The following is a 23,413-nucleotide window of genomic DNA, read 5'->3' on the forward strand; positions in this document are numbered from 1 at the left end:
GAACTTAGCCAACACTAAAATGGGCTAAACAGATAGCCCCATATAATAATAATAATAATAATAATAATAATAATAATAATAATAATAATAATAATAATAATAATAATATATTATTTATACCCCGCCCATCTGGCTGAGTTTCCCCAGCCACTCTGGGCGGCTCCCAGTGTTAAAAACAATACAGCATTAAATATTAAAAACTTCCCTGAACAGGGCTGCCTTAAGATGTCTTCTGAATGTCAGGTAATTCTTTATCTCTTTGACATCTGATGGGAGGGCGTTCCACAGGGCGGGCGCCACTACCGAGAAGGCCCTCTGCCTGGTTCCCTGTAGCTTTGCTTCTCGCAATGAGGGAACCGCCAGAAGGCCCACGGCGCTGGATCTCAGCTGAACGATGGGGGTGGAGACGCTCCTTCAGGTATACAGGACCGAGGCCGTTTAGGGCTTTAAAGGTCAGCACCAACACTTTGAATTGTGCTCGGAAACGTACTGGGAGCCAATGCAGATCTCTCAGAACCGGTGTTATGTGGTCCCGGCGGCCACTCCCAGTCACCAGTCTAGCTGCCACATTCTGGATTAATTGCAGTTTCCGGGTCACCTTCAAAGGTAGCCCCACGTAGAGCGCGTTGCAGTAGTCCAAGCGTGAGATAACTAGAGCATGCACCACTCTGGCGAGACAGTCCGCGGGGAGGTAGGGTCTTAGCCTGCGTACCAGGTGGAGTTGGTAGACAGCTGCCCTGGACACAGAATTGACCTGCACCTCCATGGACAGCTGTGAGTCCAAAATGACTCCCAGGCTGCGCACTTGGTCCTTCAGGGGCACAGTTACCCCATTCAGGACCAGGGAATCCTCCACACCAGCCCGCCTCCTGTCCCCCCAAGACTTCTGTCTTGTCAGGATTCAACCTCAATCTGTTAGCCGCCATCCAACCTCCAACCGCCTCCAGGCACTCACACAGGACCTTCACCGCCTTCACTGGTTCTGATTTAAAGGAGAGGTAGAGCTGGGTGTCATCTGCATACTGATGAACACCCAGTCCAAACCCCCTGATGATCTCTCCCAGCAGCTTCATATAGATATTAAAAAGCATGGGGGAGAGGACAGAACCCTGAGGCACCCCACAAGTGAGAGCCCAGGGGTCTGAACACTCACCCCCCACCACCACTTTCTGGACACGGCCCAGGAGGAAGGAGCGGAACCACTGTATGACAGTGCCCCCAGCTCCCAGCCCCTCTAGACGGTCCAGAAGGATGTTATGGTCGATGGTGTCAGAGGCTGCTGAGAGATCCAGCAGAACTAGGAAACAGCTCTCACCTTTGTCCCTAGCCCGCCGGAGATCATCAACCAGCGCGACCAAGGCAGTTTCAGTCCCATGGTGAGGCCTGAATCCCGATTGGAAGGGATCCAAATGGTCCGTTTCCTCCAGGCGTGCTTGGAGTTGTTCAGCAACCACCCGCTCAATCACCTTGCCCAAGAATGGCAGATTTGAGACTGGGCGATAGTTGGCCAAATTTGCTGGGTCTAAAGATGTTTTTTTAAGAAGCGGTTTGATGACCGCCTCTTTCAGCGGGTCTGGGAAGGCTCCCTCACAGAGGGAAGCATTCACCACCCCGCAGAGCCCATCGCCCAGCCCTTCCCGGCTCGCTTTTATCAGCCAGGATGGGCAAGGAGCAGTACAGTCAATTATAGTCTTGCGACGCTTAAAAGCTAAAAAAAGAAATTTGGCCACCAAGGAAGGTATAGCTCTAGTGACATTATTCAGCAAGTATAAAACCTGAATTTCTTCGGGTAGGAAGCTAAATTGACATAGGAGTGGGTCTATAAAATTTTGTCTAAGCTCTGCATAAGAAGGGCAAGTCAAGAGAATGTGTTCGGTGGACTCAACCACACCGATGGCACAATGACAGGTTCTCTGGGCGTATGGTACTCCCCTGTACCCTCCCCACAATATCGCAGAGTCGAGGACATTTAATCTAGCCGCTATAAGAAGTCTGCAGTATTCCACATAGTGGATTTCTGCAAGGTAGGGGGCTGGTATGGTCCGATAAATCTGGTCCCCTAGGAACATCCCTGGTTTTACCTGGGCTATGTCCTCTTGTCTGGCAATGTCACTCAGTCTCCGGGAGATCACAGCTCTAGCTTGATTGTACGTCATAGACTCAAAGTAAAGGTGAGACAACCTCGTTAATGACCTCCCTTTCCCACGATGATTGGAAATCGTCCCTCAATATCAAGGGGGCAATACCCACTGGTTTAATACAAGAAGCATTAGGGCTGTGGTGGCTGAAGTCATAGGAGCCTATTCCTAGGGCCAGAGCATAGCTGTCAACGTGTCCCTTTTTTAAAAAGGAAATTCAATAATAATAATAATAATAATAATAATAATTTATTATTTATACCCCACCCATCTGGTTGAGTTTCCCCAGCCACTCTGGGCAGCTCCCAATCAAGTATTAAAAACAACACAGTGTTAAATATTAAAAACTTCCCTGAAAAGGGGAATAAAAGGTAAAGGTAAAGGTACCCCTGCCCGTACAGGCCAGTCTTGACAGACTCTGGGGTTGTGCGCCCATCTCACTCAAGAGGCCAGGGGCCAGCGCTGTCCAGAGACACTTCCGGGTCACATGGCCAGTGTGACATCGCTGCTCTGGCGAGCCAGAGCTGCACACAGAAACGCCGTTTACCTTCCCGCTGGTAAGCGGTCCCTATTTATCTACTTGCACCCGGAGCTGCTTTCGAACTGCTAGGTTGGCAGGCGCTGGGACCGAGCAGCAGGAGCGCACCCCGCAGCAGGGATTCGAACCGCCGACCTTTCGATCAGCAAGTCCTAGGCGCTGAGGCTTTAACCCACAGCGCCACCTGTGTAGGGATCCCAAAATAGGATTCCTCACAAGAAAAGGGGAAGGTTGACAGCTATGCAGAGGTCCCTTCGCCCCTCCCCCCAAAAATGAGGGGTCGCCAAGGTAATGGGCATTGCCCTTCAAATGATGTGTGTGCCATCTTCATCTTCTTTGGCGATCACCTCGTTCATTGTCTTGCTTGAACATGGTCTTAACAGTGAGTCTGTAAGTGACTGTGGAGGCCAATTCTGGATCCACACGTCCTTCCACAATGAGGACATTGGTTTCCAGGCGGGAGTTAATCACAGTGAGGGTTTGCCACATGTTCCTTCTTCTTAGCATGTTTTGTCCCGAGTTTGAGCATCTTCAAAGTCCACAACGCCTTTGGTAAAGGCTGTTCTCCAATTGGAGCGCTCGCAGGCCAGTGTTTCCCACTTGTCGGTGTTTATACTGCATTTTTAAAGAATTGCCTTTAGAGAATCTTTGACCCTCTTTTGTTGACTACCAGCATTACGCTTTCCATTTTGAAGTTCGGAATAGAGTACAGTGGTACCTCGGGTTACATACACTTCAGGTTACATACGCTTCAGGTTACAGACTCCGCTAACCCAGAAATAGTGCTTCAGGTTAAGAACTTTGCTTCAGGGTGAGAACAGAAATTGTGCTCCGGTGGCGTGGCAGCAGCAGGAGACTCCATTAGCTAAAGTGGTGCTTCAGGTTAAGAACAGTTTCAGGTTAAGTACAGGTTAAGTACAGACCCGAGGTACCACTGTCGTTACTGCAGAAGACAATAATCAGGCATCCGAACATGACCAGTCCAACAAAGTTGAAGTTGAAGAATCATTGCTTCAACACTGGTGATATTTGCTTATTCCAGTACACTGGCATTAGTTTGTCTGTCTTCCCAAGTGATATGTAATTTTTTTCTGAGACACCGTTGCTGGAATCTTTCAAAGAGTTGGAGATGATGTTTATAAGTGGCCCACGTTTCACAAGCATACAGTAAGGTTCGTAGTAAAATAGCAAATGTCCTGCTCAAACACTTACGGTAATTCAGGAGAAAGCTGCACTGTGAGAGCTCAGGCGATGCTGGATTTTGGCCCTTGTGGAAAGATAACTGCCCAGGTAGAAGTGATCAACATTTTCCAATGTTACACCATTGAGTTGGATTTGTGCCGCTGCACAGGGGTTATTTTGTACTTATTGGTACAGCACTTTGGTTTTTTGGATGTTGAGCAATAGGCCAAGCTTTTCGTAAGCTTCTGCAAAGATATTTAAGATGGTTTGGAGGTCATCCTCTGTGTGTGCACACACTGCGTTGTCATCAGCATACTGAAGCTCTGTGATGGAAGTTATGGTAACCTTACTCCTATCATGTGATCAGTTATGCAGGGCAGGGCCTACCTGGGCCACCCAATATTTTATTTAAGTTGGCACTCCTGGTTGGAGTTGGGAGTCCAACACATATGGAGGGCACCAATTTGGGAAATAATGCACCACATGTCAAATTGTGTGAAGTACTGCTCCACTCACAGCTTGGGCATGTGAAGTGCGCTACATGTCTTGCCTCGCATAACCAAGACTTCCGTTTTTCTACTACTGAACTGGAGAGAGATTACCGTATCTGTCATAGACACACACACACCCCAACATGAATGCTAAAAGCTGTTGATTTATGTAGCGTCTGGAGTTCTTTTCGTAACCCCACAAAACCCCAACCAGCAGTTTCTTGAAGGAAACAGTGACAAAACACCCTATTTAAAAAGATGTAGTACCAATGTCTGCTACACAAAGTAGTTTTTCCATACCAATTAGTCAAAAGCCCTTAACAGAAAGCTTTAACAATGGGGAAACAGTGGTGGGATCTACCTGTTGGTGATTCACAATATTATACGGCAAATATATTTCAGGACTAACTTCTAACAAATTGTTTTATCTGTCCATTTAACAATAATATAGTAAGATCAGTGGTCTGTGTAGATTTATGGGTGAAGACAGGAGAATATTAAAATATTCATATTGTGTTTGAACTGCATTTTTATTGCTTCTTTTGTTACATTACAATTTGTATTCTATGGCATTCAATCCTATGCATGTTGACCTAATAATGAGGTTCACCGTGTTCAACAAACCTTACTCAGAGGAAATTGTGTATACGTTAACAGCCGAAGACTGTTAATCAATTAATTTTTTTAAGTTAGTTAAACAAGTATGCCTGTGTTAAGTGTGCATGTGATTCAAATAGTTTTGAAGAGGAAGAAGCATGGAACCTGCGTTTTTAAGTCGGTGAATGTTCCGATTCCTACTCTCGGGACACGGTACTCTTGACTCTTAGTTCCAGGAAAACCAAGTTTTTTCTTGAAGACATCAGCACACGGTCTAGGCATTAGCTCAAGGTACAGGGGACATAGAAAGCTGTCTGTGGACAAACGCCGGCTCCCTTGGCTTGATAAGTTAGATGAGCGCCACACCCATGTCACCTTTGGCTGGACTTAACCACCCAGGGGTCCTTTACCTTTTACCTTTACAGGGGACATGATTCATAAGCCTACAAAAGAGCTCTAAGGTACATGACAAAAGAGTAACTACGATGTCTCAACAGTTGATACCCCCCCCCCCCGCTTAACTTTTAAAGAGGGGTGGGATCAGTCATTTTTATGGTTCTTATCCCAGATGAGAAGATGAAAGTGTGTGCTCTATTCACACTAGTGCAAACAGCAGTGTGTCCTTAGTGATTGGGGCCAGAGTTCAACCCCCTGATTATTATTCTGCCTCTGGTTCAGCTGGCCAGCTGACTCCTTGTCTACTATGGGAATTTCCCTCTCAGAGATCCTGCCATCCCTGCCCCATCCCAGTTGGTGCCACAGGACAAATGAAAGCGCATGTTTTAAGTGACACATTCCTGCTTGGAGAGTGGAGGAAGAAATTCCCCGTGACTTGCAACCAGTTTTTCTGGGGACTCTTTCTTATGTTGATAAATTAATATGAGACAACTTTTTAGTTGGTCAAAAGGTTTTTAATCAGCCAATCTAGCCAATCTAGCAAACTAAATATTGCAGCTGTACTTAAAATATCTCTTCATATCAGACATTATAATGACACATCTTCCAGAACACAAAGCAAACACACAACTCCAATAGGATTACTGGTATTTGGTAAAACATAATAATGGTGTAAGAACACATCACATATGACGCTAAGGAATTCTCCCTATTAAAATGGGTTTGTCTTTCATAGACACCGACGCAGTGATAACTTCCACCCTGATAGAGAATTGGTGCTCAAATGAATGACTGTTTTTTAAAGAAAGAGTATTTTAAAAAAGCAGCTGGCAGAATTCCTCATAGCTAGGCAAAAGAAGACAAAAATAGCAACATCATGGAGCTGAGAATCAAAGAATGAAAGGAAGGAAATCTGAGTTCACAATGCTTATTGTCTTAACATACAGCACAAAGCAACACGCTGGTGTCTACATTTTTTATAATACAGATTAATCCTTCCTCTGAAGAAAGTTTATAGGCAAACATACCCAGGAAGATTTCCCCCCTGAAATGTAGGCACTTTCAAATTGAATTATTCAGTAGTAACTGGAAAGGGCAAACACGCTCTGAATCGTGTTTCGTTCACATCAGTGATCTTCTTCTAACACTACCGAAAACATAATTGCTTTGAAGTTGTAGATACAAAGTCCATAGTCAAAATGGAATAGGGGAAAATGTACTAAGGAAACAGCACGTTTTGTGCTCTGTCTACTCTTGCAAGTAGGTCACAATAACATCCCCACCTTTCCTGAATCACTTAACTGCCTTCCTCTGTAATTTAACAGCACAATATTTCTAGTGTATCAAATCTGTCCTCTTAAGAAAAAAGTTTCAAATTAGTCCTCTGCATTAATTATCCCACACGACCTGCACAGTTGTAACATAACATAATTTATGCACACTTTTATGTTCCCCTTTCTTCCTCTTTCCACATAGGGCCCACCGCCACCTCAGGAAATGTTTGTGCACCATCACAAGGCAGATCATTTGACTTCTTTTGGTCCAGCCTACATGTGGCAAGCATATTTGAACGGAGGGGAAGAGAGAACTAACCTATCATTAACTCTGTGTGAGAAATAAATTTGGGTAGAATCTCAAGCCTTCTACAGAATCATCTCTGCAAAGCTGGCCCATCTTTTCAGCTAGAAGCAGCCTAGAAAAAGAAAAAGAAGTACTTGTGTTATTTTTAATAGATGCCTTGAGGTATTAAAAATGAAGGGAAATTTGTTGTCTATTTGCTTACCTTTCTTTAGCTAAAAGTACAGACATTCCCACGAGCTTTGCAAACTCTTCTGCTGTAAGAGATCCCTTTTCAGAGACCTAGAGGACAAAAATTACAAAATAAAAGCTTTGCATGGGTAATTCCACAGTGACCAACATACTATTTGTAAACTTATTTACACAACATTTTGTGTTAATTTAATGTTCATTGAAGTTCAAATACTATTAGTTATTAATGTGTTAATTGGATTGATCATCCCTACAAAAATAGCCAAGAAGTAAACATAGCTTAAATGCTTTCTTTTCATTGTGTTTCAAAAGATGTGACTGACACGACAGTTTTGCAACTTCACAAATTTATCCTTAACTTAAGACAATTATACATACACATGCACACACACTTCAACAGGTAGAGAGGTCTGTACATGGCATGTAATCTGTAATATGTAATATGTAAGAGTCATGATGGTCTCTCTCTCTCCCCCCCCCCTTTTAAAATAAGTGTAAACTGTGCATCCATGGTATGGTGATCCAGTACAACTGTGGTTCCAATTATACACTGTCCCAAGGACAGATACAGATCTCACACGTTATAAGGAACACTGTGCCTGGTTTTGCACATTTAGTATCTGCTAAATGACAAAGGGATGGAGAGTGCTGGATTTTGATTATGGAGCCCTGGATTCAAATCCTTGTTTGGCTATGATTATCTCTTCGTGGCCCTGAGAAAGTCACCATCTCTCACCTTAACCCACTTCTCGGGTTTGTGGCAAGATGAAAGGTAGGATAACCTCATATACAACGAGCCATAGCTCTTTACAGAAAATGTGATGGAACAATTCGTCTTCACAACTTGTGAAGCAGCAGTCATTTTTTTCAGTCCCGCCCCTCCACTCCAGTAACAGGAAGCCCTTTGAAGTAGGCATGCGTCCCTAACCTGCAGGTCAAATACCAGGCCTTTCCTGCTTAGCAAACATTTAGTTAGGATTTAAGAAACTTCAGGTAAAAACCTGTACTGGAAATCTGCTGCTGAAAGTTCGTAGAATTCAGCAGAAGCCCTACTCCCGGTATGCCCCACAGAGAGCCTCAAGGTCCATAAATAGCAACACCCTAGTGGTCCTGGGCCCTAAGGAAGTTAGATTAGCTTCAACCAGAGCCAGGGCCTTTTCAACACTGGCTCCGGCCTGGTGGAACGCTCTGCCTCATGAGACCAGGGCCCTGCAGGATCTGATTTCTTTCCGCAGGGCCTGTAAGACAGAGTTGTTCCGCCTGGCCTTTGGCTTGGAGCCAATTTGATTCAGTCCCTCTCTTTTTTCTTTTTCCTTTCTCCTCCTGTGATGAGGTTGCATTTTAATATTTCAATGTTTCAATATTTTCATTGTAGTATTTTAATCTTGTTTTTAAGTTGTATTCATTCAGCTTGTTTTTATTATTGCTTGTTAGCCACCCTGAGCCTGGCCTTGGCTGGGGAGGGTAGGGTATAAATAAATATTATTATTATTATTATTATTATTATTATTATTATTATGCCACTGGAGGAAGGTAAGATAGCCTGCTCCTGCGACAGATATCCCAGCAGAACTTTCTCAGTATGCTTGCAGAGCCATTCCACCAGCAAAGATACACAAGCAGTCAGGGCTGCAGGGTGAGAACACATGTACTGTATCCTATATGCTTTATATGCACGGGCACACTCATTCTGACACCAGAATCACAGAACTGGCAAGGGTATCGGGAGGCCATCCTGTCCAATCTCTACTCAACGTAGAAGTTGACATGAAAGGGAGGTGCTGAGGCTTTGCAGCCTCTTGTCCCTTTTGGCAGCTATCCGGCTGGGAAAGGGAGCAGAGATGGAGTTTGGTGGGACAGGATCAACACAGTTTAGTAGGGTAGGAGAGCTGGGGTGGGGAATCACATCTGGGAAACAATGTGCCTCTTTGGTTTCATATAGTACATGGGGGGACGAGTCATGGGGACACAATTTTTCACAGCCCTCTAGCAGCTATGGTGGCTCATTAACCAGCAGTAATGTATCTAGCAGAGACATCACCTTGCCAACAAAGGTCTGTATAGTTAAAGCTATGGCTTTCCAAGTAGTGATGTATGGAAGTGAGAGCTGGACCAGAAAGAAGGCTGATCGCCAAAGAATTGATGCTTTTGAATTATGGTGCTGGAGGAGACTCTTGAGAATCCCATGGACTGCAAGAAGATCAAACCTCTCCATTCTTAAGGAAATCAGCCCTGAGTGCTCACTGGAAGGACAGATCCTGAAGCTGAGGATCCAATACTTTGGCCACCTCAGGAGAAGAGAAGACTGCCAGGAAAAGACCCTGATGTTGGGAAAGATGGAGGGCACAAGGAGAAGAGGACGACAGAGGACGAGATGGTTGGATAGTGTTCTCGAAGCTACAAGCATGAGTTTGACCAAACTGCAGGAGGCAGTGGAAGACAGGAGTGTCTGGCGTGCTCTGGTCCAGGGGGTCACGAAGAGTCGGACACAACTAAACGACTAAACAACAACAAATGTATCTAGCATTAACTCTGGAAGTGTACGCTTGATTCTGACCAAACTAAACCTCCTGGAGCAAAATATACATCAGGAACAAGGGACGAATAATGCAGAAAATTACCCATCTTTTGCATAAAGTCAGGCAATGGGAATACAGAGACAAGAGATCTGTCTTGACTGTATCCAGCTATGCTGAGCTTGAAGCAGGTAGGTGTCTATTCTTCTGACATGTAAAAACATGTGGGGCTCTGTGCATGTGTGATTTACAAAAGCAAACAGGACGTAGATTTGAAGCTTGGCGACAACCACAGAAAGAATCACTGTTTCTTTAACAGATTGCTTGAGAAAATAAAGCGTTTACATACTGTCTCTAGGGCAGAAGCCACCATCTCCTCTTCATTGTGGGACTGGAGCTCAATCACCATAACGCCGCTGTCAAATATACGCAGCCTAAACTCGAGACGAGGAAAAATACAAACCTTAACTAGAAGCCTGTAGCCAAAGAATTGGTTGATTAGCTCAAATTGATAAGTAAAATTTAGTCCCAATTACGACTATCCCCAGTGCTTTATGGTCCCTTCTTGTCCCTTAGCATTTCCAGGTCACAAGGAGGTAAAGAAAGAAGAATTCTCAATGGGCAGGTAATCTTGCCAACTTCCTTTCTTTCAAGTCTCAATTCTGTTTTTTCCCTTTTCTTCTTCATATCTCCATCCTGCTTTTCATTGTCCTACTTCCTTTCACCACCCTGTGGCTCAGGGGTCAGAAGACTTTTTCAGCAGGGGGCCGGTCCACTGTTCCTTGGACCTTGTGGGGAGCCGGAGTATATTTTTTTTGGGGGTGGGAATGAACGAATTCCTGTGCCCCACAAATAACCCAGAGATGCATTTTAAATAAAATGACACATTCTAGTCATGTGAAAACACGATGATTCCTAGACCATCCGCAGGCCGGGTTTAGAAGGTGATTGGGCCGGATCCGGCCCCCGGGCCTTAGTTTGCCAACCTGTGCTGTGGCTTAAGGAGCCCTCTTAAGACTCCCTTGCCCCATCTGTCCCCACAGCACAAAGAGCCATGAGGACTTTGATTCCAGATCCCCCACACCTGAAACTAGCTCCTCCAGTCACATCAACACAATACATTTAAAGCACACTGCTCCCCCCCAAAGAATGCTCAACAACAACAACAACAGTAGTTTACCGCTCACATTCCTCCAATACCCAGCACTCTTAAAAATTACAGATTCTTTGGGGGAAGTAATGTGCTTTAAATGTACAGTGTGGATGAGACCCACTCCCTCAGGATATCATAGAATCATAGAGTTGGAAGAGACCACAAGGGCCATCGAGTCCAACCCCCTGCCAAGAAGGAAACACCATCAGAGCACTCCTGACATATGGTTGTTAAGCCTCTGCTTAAAGGCCTCCAAAGAAGGAGACTCCACCACACTCCTTGACAGCAAATTCCACTGTCGAACAGCTCTTACTGTCAGGAAGTTCTTCCTAATGTTTAGGTGGAATCTTCGTTCTTGTAGTTTGGATCCATTGCTCCGTGTCCGCTTCTCTGGAGCAGCAGAAACCAACCTTTCTCCCTCCTCTATGTGACATCCTTTTATATATTTGAACATGGCTATCATATCACCCCTTAACCTCCTCTTCTCCAGGCTAAACATGCCCAGCTCCCTTAGCCGTTCCTCATAAGGCATCGTTTCCAGGCCTTTGACCATTTTGGTTGCCCTCCTCTGGACACGTTCCAGTTTGTTTAAAAGATGTAAGAGCAAGGTAGTAAAAAACTGATATTCTAGCCTGGTATGGTTTCTGCAATCCTGAGTACGCAAGGAAGCAGCGCTGTCAACTATTTCCTTTGAATCAGGTCCCCATTCACTGCTGAATAGGGCCTTCTCGGTAGTGGCACCCGCGCTGTGGAACGCCCTCCCATCAGATGTCAAGGAAATAAACAACTATCTGACCTTTAGAAGACATCTGAAGGCAGCCCTGTTTAGGGAAGCTTTTAATGTTTGATGTTTCATCATGTTTTTACTACAGTGGTACCTTGGTTTACAATCATAATCTGTTCCAGAAGTCCGTTTGTAAACCAAAACAGGTGGTAACACAAGGCGCGCTTTCACCAATGGGGCCTCCCAAAAAAATTTGTTCGTGTCATCCCACCCCCCAAAAAAGGGTTGTAATAATAATAATAAAAAGTTGCAAACTGGGACTCGCACTTCTGTGTTTGACGTGTTTGTAATCCAAAACGTATGCAAACCAAGACATATGCAAACCAAGGTATCACTGTATTTTGCTGGGAGACGCTCAGAGTGATTGGGGAAACGTAGTCAGATGGGCAGGGTATAAATAATCTATTATTATTATCATCATCATCATCACCATCATCAGGTGGCAAGAAGACTTAACACCATGACCTTCAGAAAAGTAGATATGCGCCCATACTACTTGACAACTACAGCTCACATAAACCTGCTGGGTTTTTCAAAAAATCAGTTGGTGAGGACGAGGCAAACACCAAACCCTAAGTGGGCATTTGACGGAAGATAGCATAACTGCAGCCATGTGCCTGGTTGCTTCATGCTACTTCTTTGTTCTAAAGGAGAATGGGGGAAAAGCCCCATCATACCATTTCTGGGGGATAGGAGAGGGGAAAAGATGAGTTAAAATTAAATTCTAAAGGATTCTCACCTGAGAGGTAATTTTAGTGCTTCCAACATCTTACACGCATTTACTAGATCTTCAGGCGAGAGCAGCTAATGGGGTGAGAAATCAGTTACGTTAATCACATTGCAAGCATGTCTTATTCTCACAGTTGCCTCCTGGAACACATTTTTTATTTTTGCATTGTGGTGTGAATACAGAAGCAGTAAAATACATCAGTGTCAAGTCAAATATGAATAGCGCTTACATGCATTAACAATCCCTACTCCTCCTTCAAACAAGAATAGGTAAATGAAGGTAACCACACCTATAGGAGTGGTTAATACGTTACTCATGTGGATATTTACACCTGAAAATACAGACATAGGAATTGTCTCTGAGTCAAACTACACATTAGGAAGGGAATATAGCAGTTTCAGACTGCAAGAAGATCAAACGCATCCATTCTGAAGGAAATCAGCCCTGAGTGCTCACTGGAAGGACAGATCATGAAGCTAAGGCTCCAATACTTTGGTCACCTCATGAGAAGAGAAGACTCCCTGGAAAAGACCCTGATGTTGGGAAAGATGGAGGGCACAAGGAGAAGGGGACGACAGAAGACGAGATGGTTGGACAGTGTTCTCGAAGCTACAAACATGAGTCTGACCAAACTGCAGGAGGCAGTGGAAGATAGGAGTGCCTGGCGTGCTCTGGTTCATGGGGTCATGAAGAGTCGGACACGACTAAACGACTAAACAACAACATAGCAGTCACATAGAACAAAGGCCCCTAATAATTTGAAGCACACATTTATTTGATTTCAATGTTTTGCTGGCATTCTGTAACATGACAAATACCAGTGACCTCATAGCACACACCAAGCATGGGAAACCTGTGACCCTCCAAACACTGCTAAACTACAACTCCCATTGCTCCTAGTAAACATGGCCAACAGATAGGGATGATGGGAGTTGTAGTCCAACAGCACCTGAAGGGCCACATGTTCCTCACTACTGGCCTAAGCAGTCACCAGTCTGTTGAGCTCGAATCAAAGAAACCCACACACACACTTTGCTAAGGAAAATAAAGTTTTACTGCAGTGATGGCAGAACACACCAAATGCTATTTAGCTTATGTTTCAAGCCAAGTTGCGTATTACGTGCTGGTCTTGTAGGCCTCGTAATCTGAAATGCATAATAGTTGGAATAGACTGCTCTCGCTCTCTGTGGACTTATCTGGCTGCTCTGCAATGCAAGACATCTGTGCAATTCAGAAAGTATTCCTTTTGGCACTTTCATGCTAGTCAGTCTGCAAGAAATAAAGCTGACAGTACTTCTGGCTCTCATGCAACAGGCTTCAGCTATGTGAGTAGCAAAACTTTTAAATCTTCTCTTCCCAATCTGTTTTGCTCACTCCACATATTTTTAAAAATTTATTGACATCCATCTCCGTGCCCTCAGAACGTAACTGCACTTCAGGTATTTTACAAGCCTTCGTTTTATTTCAAAAATACTAAAAACTGTCCAGTACTTCACCATGGAATCTTGGGAACTCAATGCAAGGTCCAGCCAAGCTCCAGATGTTGCTGGAACTCCCATAATCCCTGATCATTAGCCATCCTGGCTAGAGCTGATGGGAGCTGGAGTCCAAGAACATCTGGAAGGTCAAAGGTACGCCCGCCCCCGCCTTAATGCCTTCAAGACATCTCCACTTCATTGTTGTGTAGCACATAATTGGATGGAATTTACTCTGGAAAATTAGCCTGTTTTGTTAGCACTATTTTTATAATGTTCTCTTAAAGAAAAGGGGAACAGCTAGACACCAAAGGGAAGAAATATTTTCCCATGCCCTACAGAAACAACATTATTTCAGTTTTGGCTACTTGGAGAAGCATTAAGTTGATCAAGCCAACTTTTGAGGAAATGCAACAAGGTCATTGTTCCTCACCTCCAAGCCTCGGGCACGATTCACCAAGCAATAAACCTCTGTGAGTGACATTATTCCTCCCCGCTCCTGTGGACACAATATCAGTTGGTAAGAGAGAACCAATTTAGAACCTCCAGCCTGCTGTCTCTAAGAAGTTATGATGGGCTAGTTGACAACATCAACATGCCCAAGCAGAAAACATACAGTGGTACCTCGGGTTACATACGCTTCAGGTTACATTTTAGTGTATTTTTGGTCTCTGTAGAAGCCACCCAGAGTGGCTGGGGAAACCCAGCCAGATGGGCGGGGTACAAATAAATTTATTATTATTATTATTATTATTATTATTATTATTATTATTATTATTATTATTACATACGCTTCAGGTTACATTTTAGTGTATTTTTGGTCTCTGTGGAAGCCGCCCAGAGTGGCTGGGGAAACCCAGTCAGATGGGCGGGGTACAAATAATAATAAATAATAATAATAATAATAATAATTACATACGCTTCAGGTTACAGACTACGCTAACCCAGAAATAGTGCTTCAGGTTAAGAACTTTGCTTCAGGATGAGAATAGAAATCGTGCTCCGGCGGCATGGCGGCAGCAGGAAGCCCCATTAGCTAAAGTGGTGCTTCAGGTTAAGAACAGTTTCAGGTTAAGTATGGACCTCCGGAACGAATTAAGTACTCAACCCGAGGTACCACTGTATCTGGAAATGCAAATGGCACAGAAGCTGCAGTAAACATAGTCCTGGAAATTTGTCAGTAGTTTCTAAAAGGACATCTTCTTTTTCTATTTCACACTGCTCCCATGATTCAAGGGCCTGGTTCATATCTTACTTTCAAACAATAGTTAAGCCAATGTGCATGGAGTGAAAAATCACAGATGCTTTGCTCCTTCTTTCTGCTCCTGTGCCGCTAAGCCACCGGCATGGCTTGGCATCACATCCAAATCCAGATTTGTGGTTAGCTTTTCCTAAACAAATGATGGATGTTAAGTCAAGAATATTGGTTACATCTTGTGGTTTATTTGGAGAAAGCCAAGCTAGGAGCCCGGGTTTGGACAAAACCAAATCATGGCTTAGTTCTCAGCAGCATGGTAGAAGGAGGGGAGGAGTGAAGTTCCTGTGATTTTTCGCCCTGTGCAACAATGTTCCCCTTTCAACCATAGTTAAGCTTACCATGATTTAAAGTGATGTACAAACACTGCCAAGGGACGCGGGTGGCGCTGTGGGTTAAACCACAGAGCCTAGGACTTACCGATCAGAAGGTCGGCAGTTTGAATCCCCGCGACGGGGTGAACTCCCGTTGCTCGGTCCCTGCTCCTGCCAACCTAGCAGTTCGAAAGCATGTCAAAGTGCAAGTAGATAAATAGGTACAGTGGTGCCTCGCAAGACGAAATTAATTCGTTCCGCAAGTCTCTTCGTCTTGCGAGTTTTTCGTCTTGCGATGCACGGTTTTCCATAGGAATGCATTGAAAATCAATTAATGCGTTCCTATGGAAAACGCCTTCCCCCGACCTCTTCTGGCGGGCGGCATTTTAAAATCGCCCGGGACAGCGGAGGACTTCTCCGCTGTCCGGGGCGATTTAAAAGCCCCTGGGAAGGCAGGCAGGGGGGACAAAGGCTTTCTCGCCCCGCCGCTCGGCTTCGGGACATCGTTCCGATGCCGGGCGGCTGGGGGAGGCGTTCCTGCCCCACCGCCCGGCATCGGGACGATGCCCCGAAGCCGGGCGGCTGGGGGAGGCGTTCCTGCCCCACCGCCCGGCATCGGGACGATGCCCCGAAGCCGGGCGGCTGGGGGAGGCGTTCCTGCCCCACCGCCCGGCATCGGGACGATGCCCCGAAGCCGGGCGGCTGGGGGAGGCGTTCCTGCCCCACCGCCCGGCATCGGGACGATGCCCCGAAGCCGGGCGGCGGGGGGAGGCGTTCCTGCCCCACCGCCCGGCATCGGGACGATGCCCCGAAGCCGGGCGGCTGGGGGAGGCGTTCCTGCCCCACCGCCCGGCATCGGGACGATGCCCCGAAGCCGGGCGGCTGGGGGAGGCGTTCCTGCCCCACCGCCCGGCATCGGGACGATGCCCCGAAGCCGGGCGGCGGGGGGAGGCGTTCCTGCCCCACCGCCCGGCATCGGGACGATGCCCCGAAGCCGGGCGGCTGGGGGAGGCGTTCCTGCCCCACCGCCCGGCATCGGGACGATGCCCCGAAGCCGGGCGGCTGGGGGAGGCGTTCCTGCCCCACCGCCCGGCATCGGGACGATGCCCCGAAGCCGGGCGGCTGGGGGAGGCGTTCCTGCCCCACCGCCCGGCATCGGGACGATGCCCCGAAGCCGGGCGGCTGGGGGAGGCGTTCCTGCCCCACCGCCCGGCATCGGGACGATGCCCCGAAGCCGGGCGGCGGGGGGAGGCTTTCCCGCCCGGCCGCCCGGCTTCGGGACATCGTTCCGATGCCGGGCGGCTGGGGGAGGCGTTCCTGCCCCACCGCCCAGCATCGGGACGATGCCCCGAAGCCGGGCGGCTGGGGGAGGCTTTCCCGCCCGGCCGCCCGGCTTCGGGACATCGTTCCGATGCCGGGCGGCTGGGGGAGGCGTTCCTGCCCCACCGCCCGGCATCGGGACGATGCCCCGAAGCCGGGCGGCTGGGGGAGGCTTTCCCGCCCGGCCGCCCGGCTTCGGGACATCATTCCGATGCCGGGCGGCTGGGGGAGGCGTTCCTGCCCCACCGCCCGGCATCGGGACGATGCCCCGAAGCCGGGCGGCTGGGGGAGGCTTTCCCGCCCGGCCGCCCGGCTTCGGGACATCGTTCCGATGCCGGGAGGCTGGGGGAGGCGTTCCTGCCCCACCGCCCGGCATCGGGACGATGCCCCGAAGCCGGGCGGCTGGGGGAGGCGTTCTTGCCCCACCGCCCGGCATCGGGACGATGCCCCGATGCCGGGCGGCGGGGGGAGGCGTTCCTGCCCCACCGCCCGGCATCGGGACGATGCCCCGAAGCCGGGCGGCTGGGGGAGGCTTTCCCGCCCGGCCGCCCGGCTTCGGGACATCGTTCCGATGCCGGGCGGCTGGGGGAGGCGTTCCTGCCCCACCGCCCGGCATCGGGACGATGCCCCGAAGCCGGGCGGCTGGGGGAGGCTTTCCCGCCCGGCCGCCCGGCTTCGGGACATCGTTCCGATGCCGGGCGGCTGGGGGAGGCGTTCCTGCCCCACCGCCCGGCATCGGGACGATGCCCCGAAGCCGGGCGGCTGGGGGAGGCGTTCCTGCCCCACCGCCCGGCATCGGGACGATGCCCCGAAGCCGGGCGGCGGGGGGAGGCGTTCCTGCCCCACCGCCCGGCATCGGGACGATGCCCCGAAGCCGGGCGGCTGGGGGAGGCGTTCCTGCCCCACCGCCCGGCATCGGGACGATGCCCCGAAGCCGGACGGCTGGGGGAGGCGTTCCTGCCCCACCGCCCGGCATCGGGACGATGCCCCGAAGCCGGGCGGCTGGGGGAGGCGTTCCTGCCCCACCGCCCGGCATCGGGACGATGCCCCGAAGCCGGGCGGCTGGGGGAGGCGTTCCTGCCCCACCGCCCGGCATCGGGACGATGCCCCGAAGCCGGGCGGCGGGGGGAGGCTTTCCCGCCCGGCCGCCCGGCTTCGGGACATCGTTCCGATGCCGGGCGGCTGGGGGAGGCGTTCCTGCCCCACCGCCCGGCATCGGGACGATGCCCCGAAGCCGGGCGGCTGGGGGAGGCTTTCCCGCCCGGCCGCCCGGCTTCGGGACATCGTTCCGATGCCGGGCGGCTGGGGGAGGCGTTCCTGCCCCACCGCCCGGCATCGGGACGATGCCCCGAAGCCGGGCGGCTGGGGGAGGCTTTCCCGCCCGGCCGCCCGGCTTCGGGACATCGTTCCGATGCCGGGCGGCTGGGGGAGGCGTTCCTGCCCCACCGCCCGGCATCGGGACGATGCCCCGAAGCCGGGCGGCTGGGGGAGGCTTTCCCGCCCGGCCGCCCGGCTTCGGGACATCGTTCCGATGCCGGGAGGCTGGGGGAGGCGTTCCTGCCCCACCGCCCGGCATCGGGACGATGCCCCGAAGCCGGGCGGCTGGGGGAGGCGTTCTTGCCCCACCGCCCGGCATCGGGACGATGCCCCGATGCCGGGCGGCGGGGGGAGGCGTTCCTGCCCCACCGCCCGGCATCGGGACGATGCCCCGAAGCCGGGCGGCTGGGGGAGGCTTTCCCGCCCGGCCGCCCGGCTTCGGGACATCGTTCCGATGCCGGGCGGCTGGGGGAGGCGTTCCTGCCCCACCGCCCGGCATCGGGACGATGCCCCGAAGCCGGGCGGCTGGGGGAGGCTTTCCCGCCCGGCCGCCCGGCTTCGGGACATCGTTCCGATGCCGGGCGGCTGGGGGAGGCGTTCCTGCCCCACCGCCCGGCATCGGGACGATGCCCCGAAGCCGGGCGGCTGGGGGAGGCGTTCTTGCCCCACCGCCCGGCATCGGGACGATGCCCCGATGCCGGGCGGCGGGGGGAGGCGTTCCTGCCCCACCGCCCGGCATCGGGACGATGCCCCGAAGCCGGGCGGCGGGGGGAGGCTTCAAAAGCCGTCCGGGGGCTTTTAAATTGCCCCGGACAGTCCCGGGGCGATTTAAAAGCCCCCGGTTAGGCAGGCAGGGGGGGCAAAAGTCTTTGCCCCCCCTGCCTGCCTTCAAAAGCCGTCCGGGATAGCGGGAAGCGCTTCCCTGCTATCCCGGACCGCTTTTAAAATGCTGGCGGTGGGGAGCAAAGCCTTTCGCCCCCGCCGGCCTTCCTGGACCTCTTCTGAAGTCCGGAGGGGGGGAGAAGGCTTTGCTCCCCACCGCCAGCATTTAAAAAAAGGTCCCCGAGATTTCCCTATGGGCTTTCGTCTTGCGATGCAAGCCCATAGGGAAAATCGTCTAGCGAAGCGTCGCAAAAACCGAAAAACCCTTTCGTCTTGCGGGTTTTTCGTCTTGCGAGGCATTCGTCTAGCGGGGCACCACTGTACCACTCTGGCAGGAAGGAAAACAGCGTTTCTGTGTGCTGCTCTGGTTCGCCAGAAGCAGCTTAGTCATGCTGGCCACATGACCCGGAAGCTGTATGCCGGCTCCCTTGGCCAATAAAGCGAGGTGAGCGCCGCAACCCCAGAGTCAGCCACGACTGGACCTAATGGTCAGGGGTCCCTTAACCTTTACCTTTTTACAAACACTGCCAGTGTAGATCTCCTGTGTACTCGGCAGTGGTAACAGAGGCAAATAATGTAGCTTCTGAGCAATTTCCCAGTTCTCCTTCAATATCCATTATACATCTTTATCACTGGGTTGAAAAATTATACTGTGGCACCTATTGTTTAAATCTGCTCACAAAGGAGGATCACCACTGAAGAAAGTCCACATTTTAAAGAAGCATGTTAGCAATAGTTCTGATCCAACAGAGCATGTACAGAGACATCAGGGCTACATGTGCCCAGTCCCGACTTTTAAAAACCTGAACTCCTGTTGATCACCATATGGTGAGGAAATGGGACTGTTTCCATCCCCCATTCCTCCTCTCAAAACAGCTGATGAGGTGGATTTTTATTTTTAAAAATAAGGCTGTGCATGCACAATCATGTTAGATGAGGCTGAGAAATTGCACGCACAGCACTGATTTATGTCAGCTTCTATGCATTGTCAGCCTCTGTTGCCTGTGGCTCTTACTGCTAAGAAAGTTGTGGAAATTTCAATGTGAAATGCAAGATCTGCTAGTTTGGAATGCTAACTAAAAGAAATGCCAACTTCGTTTTGTGTTGTTTTTAAAACTGTGAGTTGCCTACTAGAGTGCCCTTCTAACACAGTCCTATTATTTAATTCCCCAAAGATTTAAAATGTGCCCCTGATTAATCTACTAACTGGACAGAATAAGGCCTTCGGTCATAATTTTGATCAAGTGTGTTATGGCTACAATCCTATGCCTACATACTTAGTCCAAAGTAAATATGCACAGGAATATAAAATATGCATAGTAAATATGAAATAAATTAAGATTCTCGAGTGCCTTACCTCTAAAGGTGCCTGTAAAATGCCAGCTAATTGCTTTGCCAGTTGCATATGGAAATGTGTTCCGGATCCGTGTGTTTCCCTGGTGACTGGATTAGCTATGCCCATGCTCAACAGGTACGATTTAAACCTGATTGTCTGTGGAAATAGGAGAGGGTGGGAGGAATAACAATACGGGTTAAGATGCCATATTCTTTGGAAGTGATTGAAGGGAAAGTGAAATTACCGAAGGCCACATACAGCATACTATTAGAATGGGAGATGAAAGATGAAGAGGTTAAATCAGTCATGATTCAATGGGCACAAGATGTAGGTCACAACATTATGATGGAAGATTGGGGAAAATTATGGAAAACTGATCTAAAATTTACAGACTGTTCCCTGTTGAAGGAGAATTATATGAAGTTGATGTACAGATGGTATATGACTCCAGTGCAGTTAAGGGAAATGTACAAAACTAGTTCAAATATATGTTGGAAGTGTAAAAAAAAGGAGGGAACATTTTATCATTGGTGGGATTGTAATGTAATTTTAAAAATTTGGGAAATAATATACAATGAATTGAAGAAAATGTTCCATCTAACATTTGTTTAAAAACCTGAAGCATTTTTGTTAGGGATCGTAGGGAAAGACCTGCCAAAAAAGCTAAAAATATCTTCATGTATGCGACAACGGCTGCGAAAGTCCTGATAGCACAGAGATGGAAGACTGAAGAAATTCCAACCAAAGAATCATGGCAAGAAAAACTGATGGACTATACAGAATTGGCAAAATTGACACATAAGCTACGGGACAAGAATAACTGTGACTTCAAAGACGAATGGGAACCCTTTACAAAGTATTTGAAGATGCAACAAAATGGGGGGGGATTAAGGATGACATGTTTCTGGATAATATGTTTTGTTTAGAATCATAGAATCATAGAGTTGGAAGAGACCACAAGGGCCATCGAGTCCAACCCCCTGCCAAGCAGGAAACACCATCAGAGCACTCCTGACATATGGTTGTCAAGCCTCTGCTTAAAGACCTCCAAAGAAGGAGACTCCACCACGCTCCTTGGCAGCAAATTCCACTGTCAAACAGCTCTTACTGTCAGGAAGTTCTTCCTAATGTTTAGGTGGAATCTTCTTTCTTGTAGTTTGGATCCATTGCTCCGTGTCCGCTTCTCTGGAGCAGCAGAAAACAACCTTTCTCCCTCCTCTATGTGACATCCTTTTATATATTTGAACATGGCTATCATATCACCCTTTAACCTCCTCTTCTCCAGGCTAAACATGCCCAGCTCCCTTAGCCGTTCCTCATAGGGCATCGTTTCCAGGCCTTTGACCATTTTGGTTGCCCTCCTCTGGACACTTTTCAATAAAAAAAGATGCCATATTCTTAACAAACAGATGCATCCAAGACAGATGAACGAACATAGGAAGTGCCTGCTGGTCCAGGCCAGTGCCCCATCCAGCCCAGCGTCCTGTTCTTGTAGGGTCGAATTCAACATAGCACTACGGCAAACATTCCATCAAGGATTTCTCCTTGCACAGTGGAAGTTTAACCCCCCTCTGTCCCGCCCCACATGCACCCTAAATCTGTTCTCGGGGTTCTCTCAACCCTCTGGAGCGGATTTGGGATGTGCAAGGCTCACACAAGATAGAAGGGAGGAGTCCTAAATGATAGAAGGGAGGAGTCCTCTGCTTAAGCAGAGATGGGAAGCATGCAAGCAGGTCCAGCAGCAACCCTCCTCTCCTGTGGTTCCCAGCAACTGGTATTCAGAAGTACACAGAATGCAGCCGGCAGCCTCGTCCTCCACATTTGTCTAATCCTCTTTTAAAGCCATCCAACTTGGTGGCCAGCCATCACTTCCTCCTGTGGGCAGTTTGCCCAACCTGAATCTTTCAACATTCAGCTTCACCTGATGTTCCTAAGTTCTTGTGTTTTGGTGGGGGCTTACCCGTATTTTTCGCTCTATAAGACGCACCAGACCACAAGACGCACCTAGTTTTTGGAGGAGGAAAACAAGAAAAAAATTATTCTGAATCTCAGAAGCCAGAATAGCAAGAGGGATTGCTGTGCAGTGAAAGCAGCAATCCCTCTTGCTGTTCTGGCTTCTGGGATAGCTGCGCAGCCTGCATTCGCTCTCTAAGATGCACACACATTTCCCCTTACTTTTTAGGAGGGAAAAAGTGAGTCTTATAGAGCAAAAAATACGGTATCTTCATCCCCTTTCTCTGTATCATGCATCATGTTATGGAGTTCAGTCCTGTTGCTTCTTACTTGCCTTTTCTCTAAACTAAAACGACACCACCACCAAATGTTGCAACCTTTCCTCGTATGGGAGTTGTTTCATTCCCTAGGACGGAGGTTCTAGAAGTAGTAGGAAGTTCCTAATGTACAAAAACAGGGAGATAACTGAGGAGTCATAGGTCTGCCAAATTTATGACCCATCTCCCATCTCCGCTCAAGTTCACTCTTAAAATTCCCCAAGGAAAATGAAATGCACCTGTCATACCCCTTGCCCAGCAAAGAACAGGTGCTGTTTTCAGGAGGCCAAGCAAAGAAAGGCTTGGGAGTAGGAAATGACCAGGATTCATCATGCAGAGGAAGAGGATGCTGATAGCATTCCCCAAGTAGGAAAGACACTGCCGTCACCTTTTCCTCACCTATAAAAGACTGCTCTCCTGGAAATCAATCTACCGTATTTTTCGCTCTATAGGACGCGCTTTTCCCCCTCCAAAAATTGAGGGGAAATGTGTGTGCGTCCTATGGAGCGAATGCAGGTCCTTGGCTTCAGCGATAGCAACACTAAGCCTCCGAAGCGCAGAGGAAGCACTCCCTCCGTGCTCCGGAGGCTTCGCGTTGCTTTCGATGAAGCCTGGAGAGCGAGAGGCGTCGGTGCACACCGACCCCTCTCACTCTCCAGGCTTCAGGGATAGCCCTGCGCAGCCCCTGCGGCAGGGAGAGGCTACACGGGGCTATGGCTTCTTTAGCCTGTACACTGCTCTTTGGGGCTGGGGGGGAAATAAGACTTTTTTTTCTTGATTTCCCCCCCTAAAAACTAGGTGCGCCCTATGGTCCGGTGCGCCCTATGGAGCAAAAAATACGGTACTTGCAAGGAAGACCCTCAGCTAGCTTATCCCCAAGGCAGTAAGGACAGATTTCTCATGAGACTATTCCAAGTTCGGGAAACAGCCAATAAATTAAGCATCAATA

At 48.9% G+C, this 23,413-nt stretch overlaps 2 protein-coding genes across 2 annotated transcripts in view; one reads left to right on the forward strand and one right to left on the reverse strand.

The window, feature by feature from the left end:
- Window positions 1-11,738, forward strand: part of LOC309367152 (fibrinogen-like protein 1) — a 55,441-nt gene extending 43,703 nt beyond the window's left edge. Inside the window, exon 10 of the transcript XR_014166941.1 lies at window positions 11,503-11,738. The gene's annotated coding sequence lies outside the window, so the exon portion shown is untranslated. The remainder of the gene's footprint in view (window positions 1-11,502) is intronic.
- VPS36 (vacuolar protein sorting 36 homolog) overlaps window positions 5,836-23,413 on the reverse strand; it is a 30,734-nt gene continuing 13,156 nt past the window's right edge. Inside the window, exons 9-14 of the mRNA XM_081906464.1 lie at window positions 20,216-20,350; window positions 14,204-14,269; window positions 12,305-12,369; window positions 9,978-10,062; window positions 7,126-7,202; window positions 5,836-7,035 (exon numbers count right to left, since the gene is read on the reverse strand). Of these exons, the coding sequence (XP_081762590.1) occupies window positions 6,942-7,035; window positions 7,126-7,202; window positions 9,978-10,062; window positions 12,305-12,369; window positions 14,204-14,269; window positions 20,216-20,350 (522 nt within the window). The 3' untranslated portion in view covers window positions 5,836-6,941. The remainder of the gene's footprint in view (window positions 7,036-7,125; window positions 7,203-9,977; window positions 10,063-12,304; window positions 12,370-14,203; window positions 14,270-20,215; window positions 20,351-23,413) is intronic.

This window comes from Podarcis melisellensis (genome assembly GCF_964234715.1).
Source record: "Podarcis melisellensis genome assembly, chromosome: 3".
Classification (NCBI taxonomy): Eukaryota; Metazoa; Chordata; class Lepidosauria; order Squamata; family Lacertidae; genus Podarcis; species Podarcis melisellensis.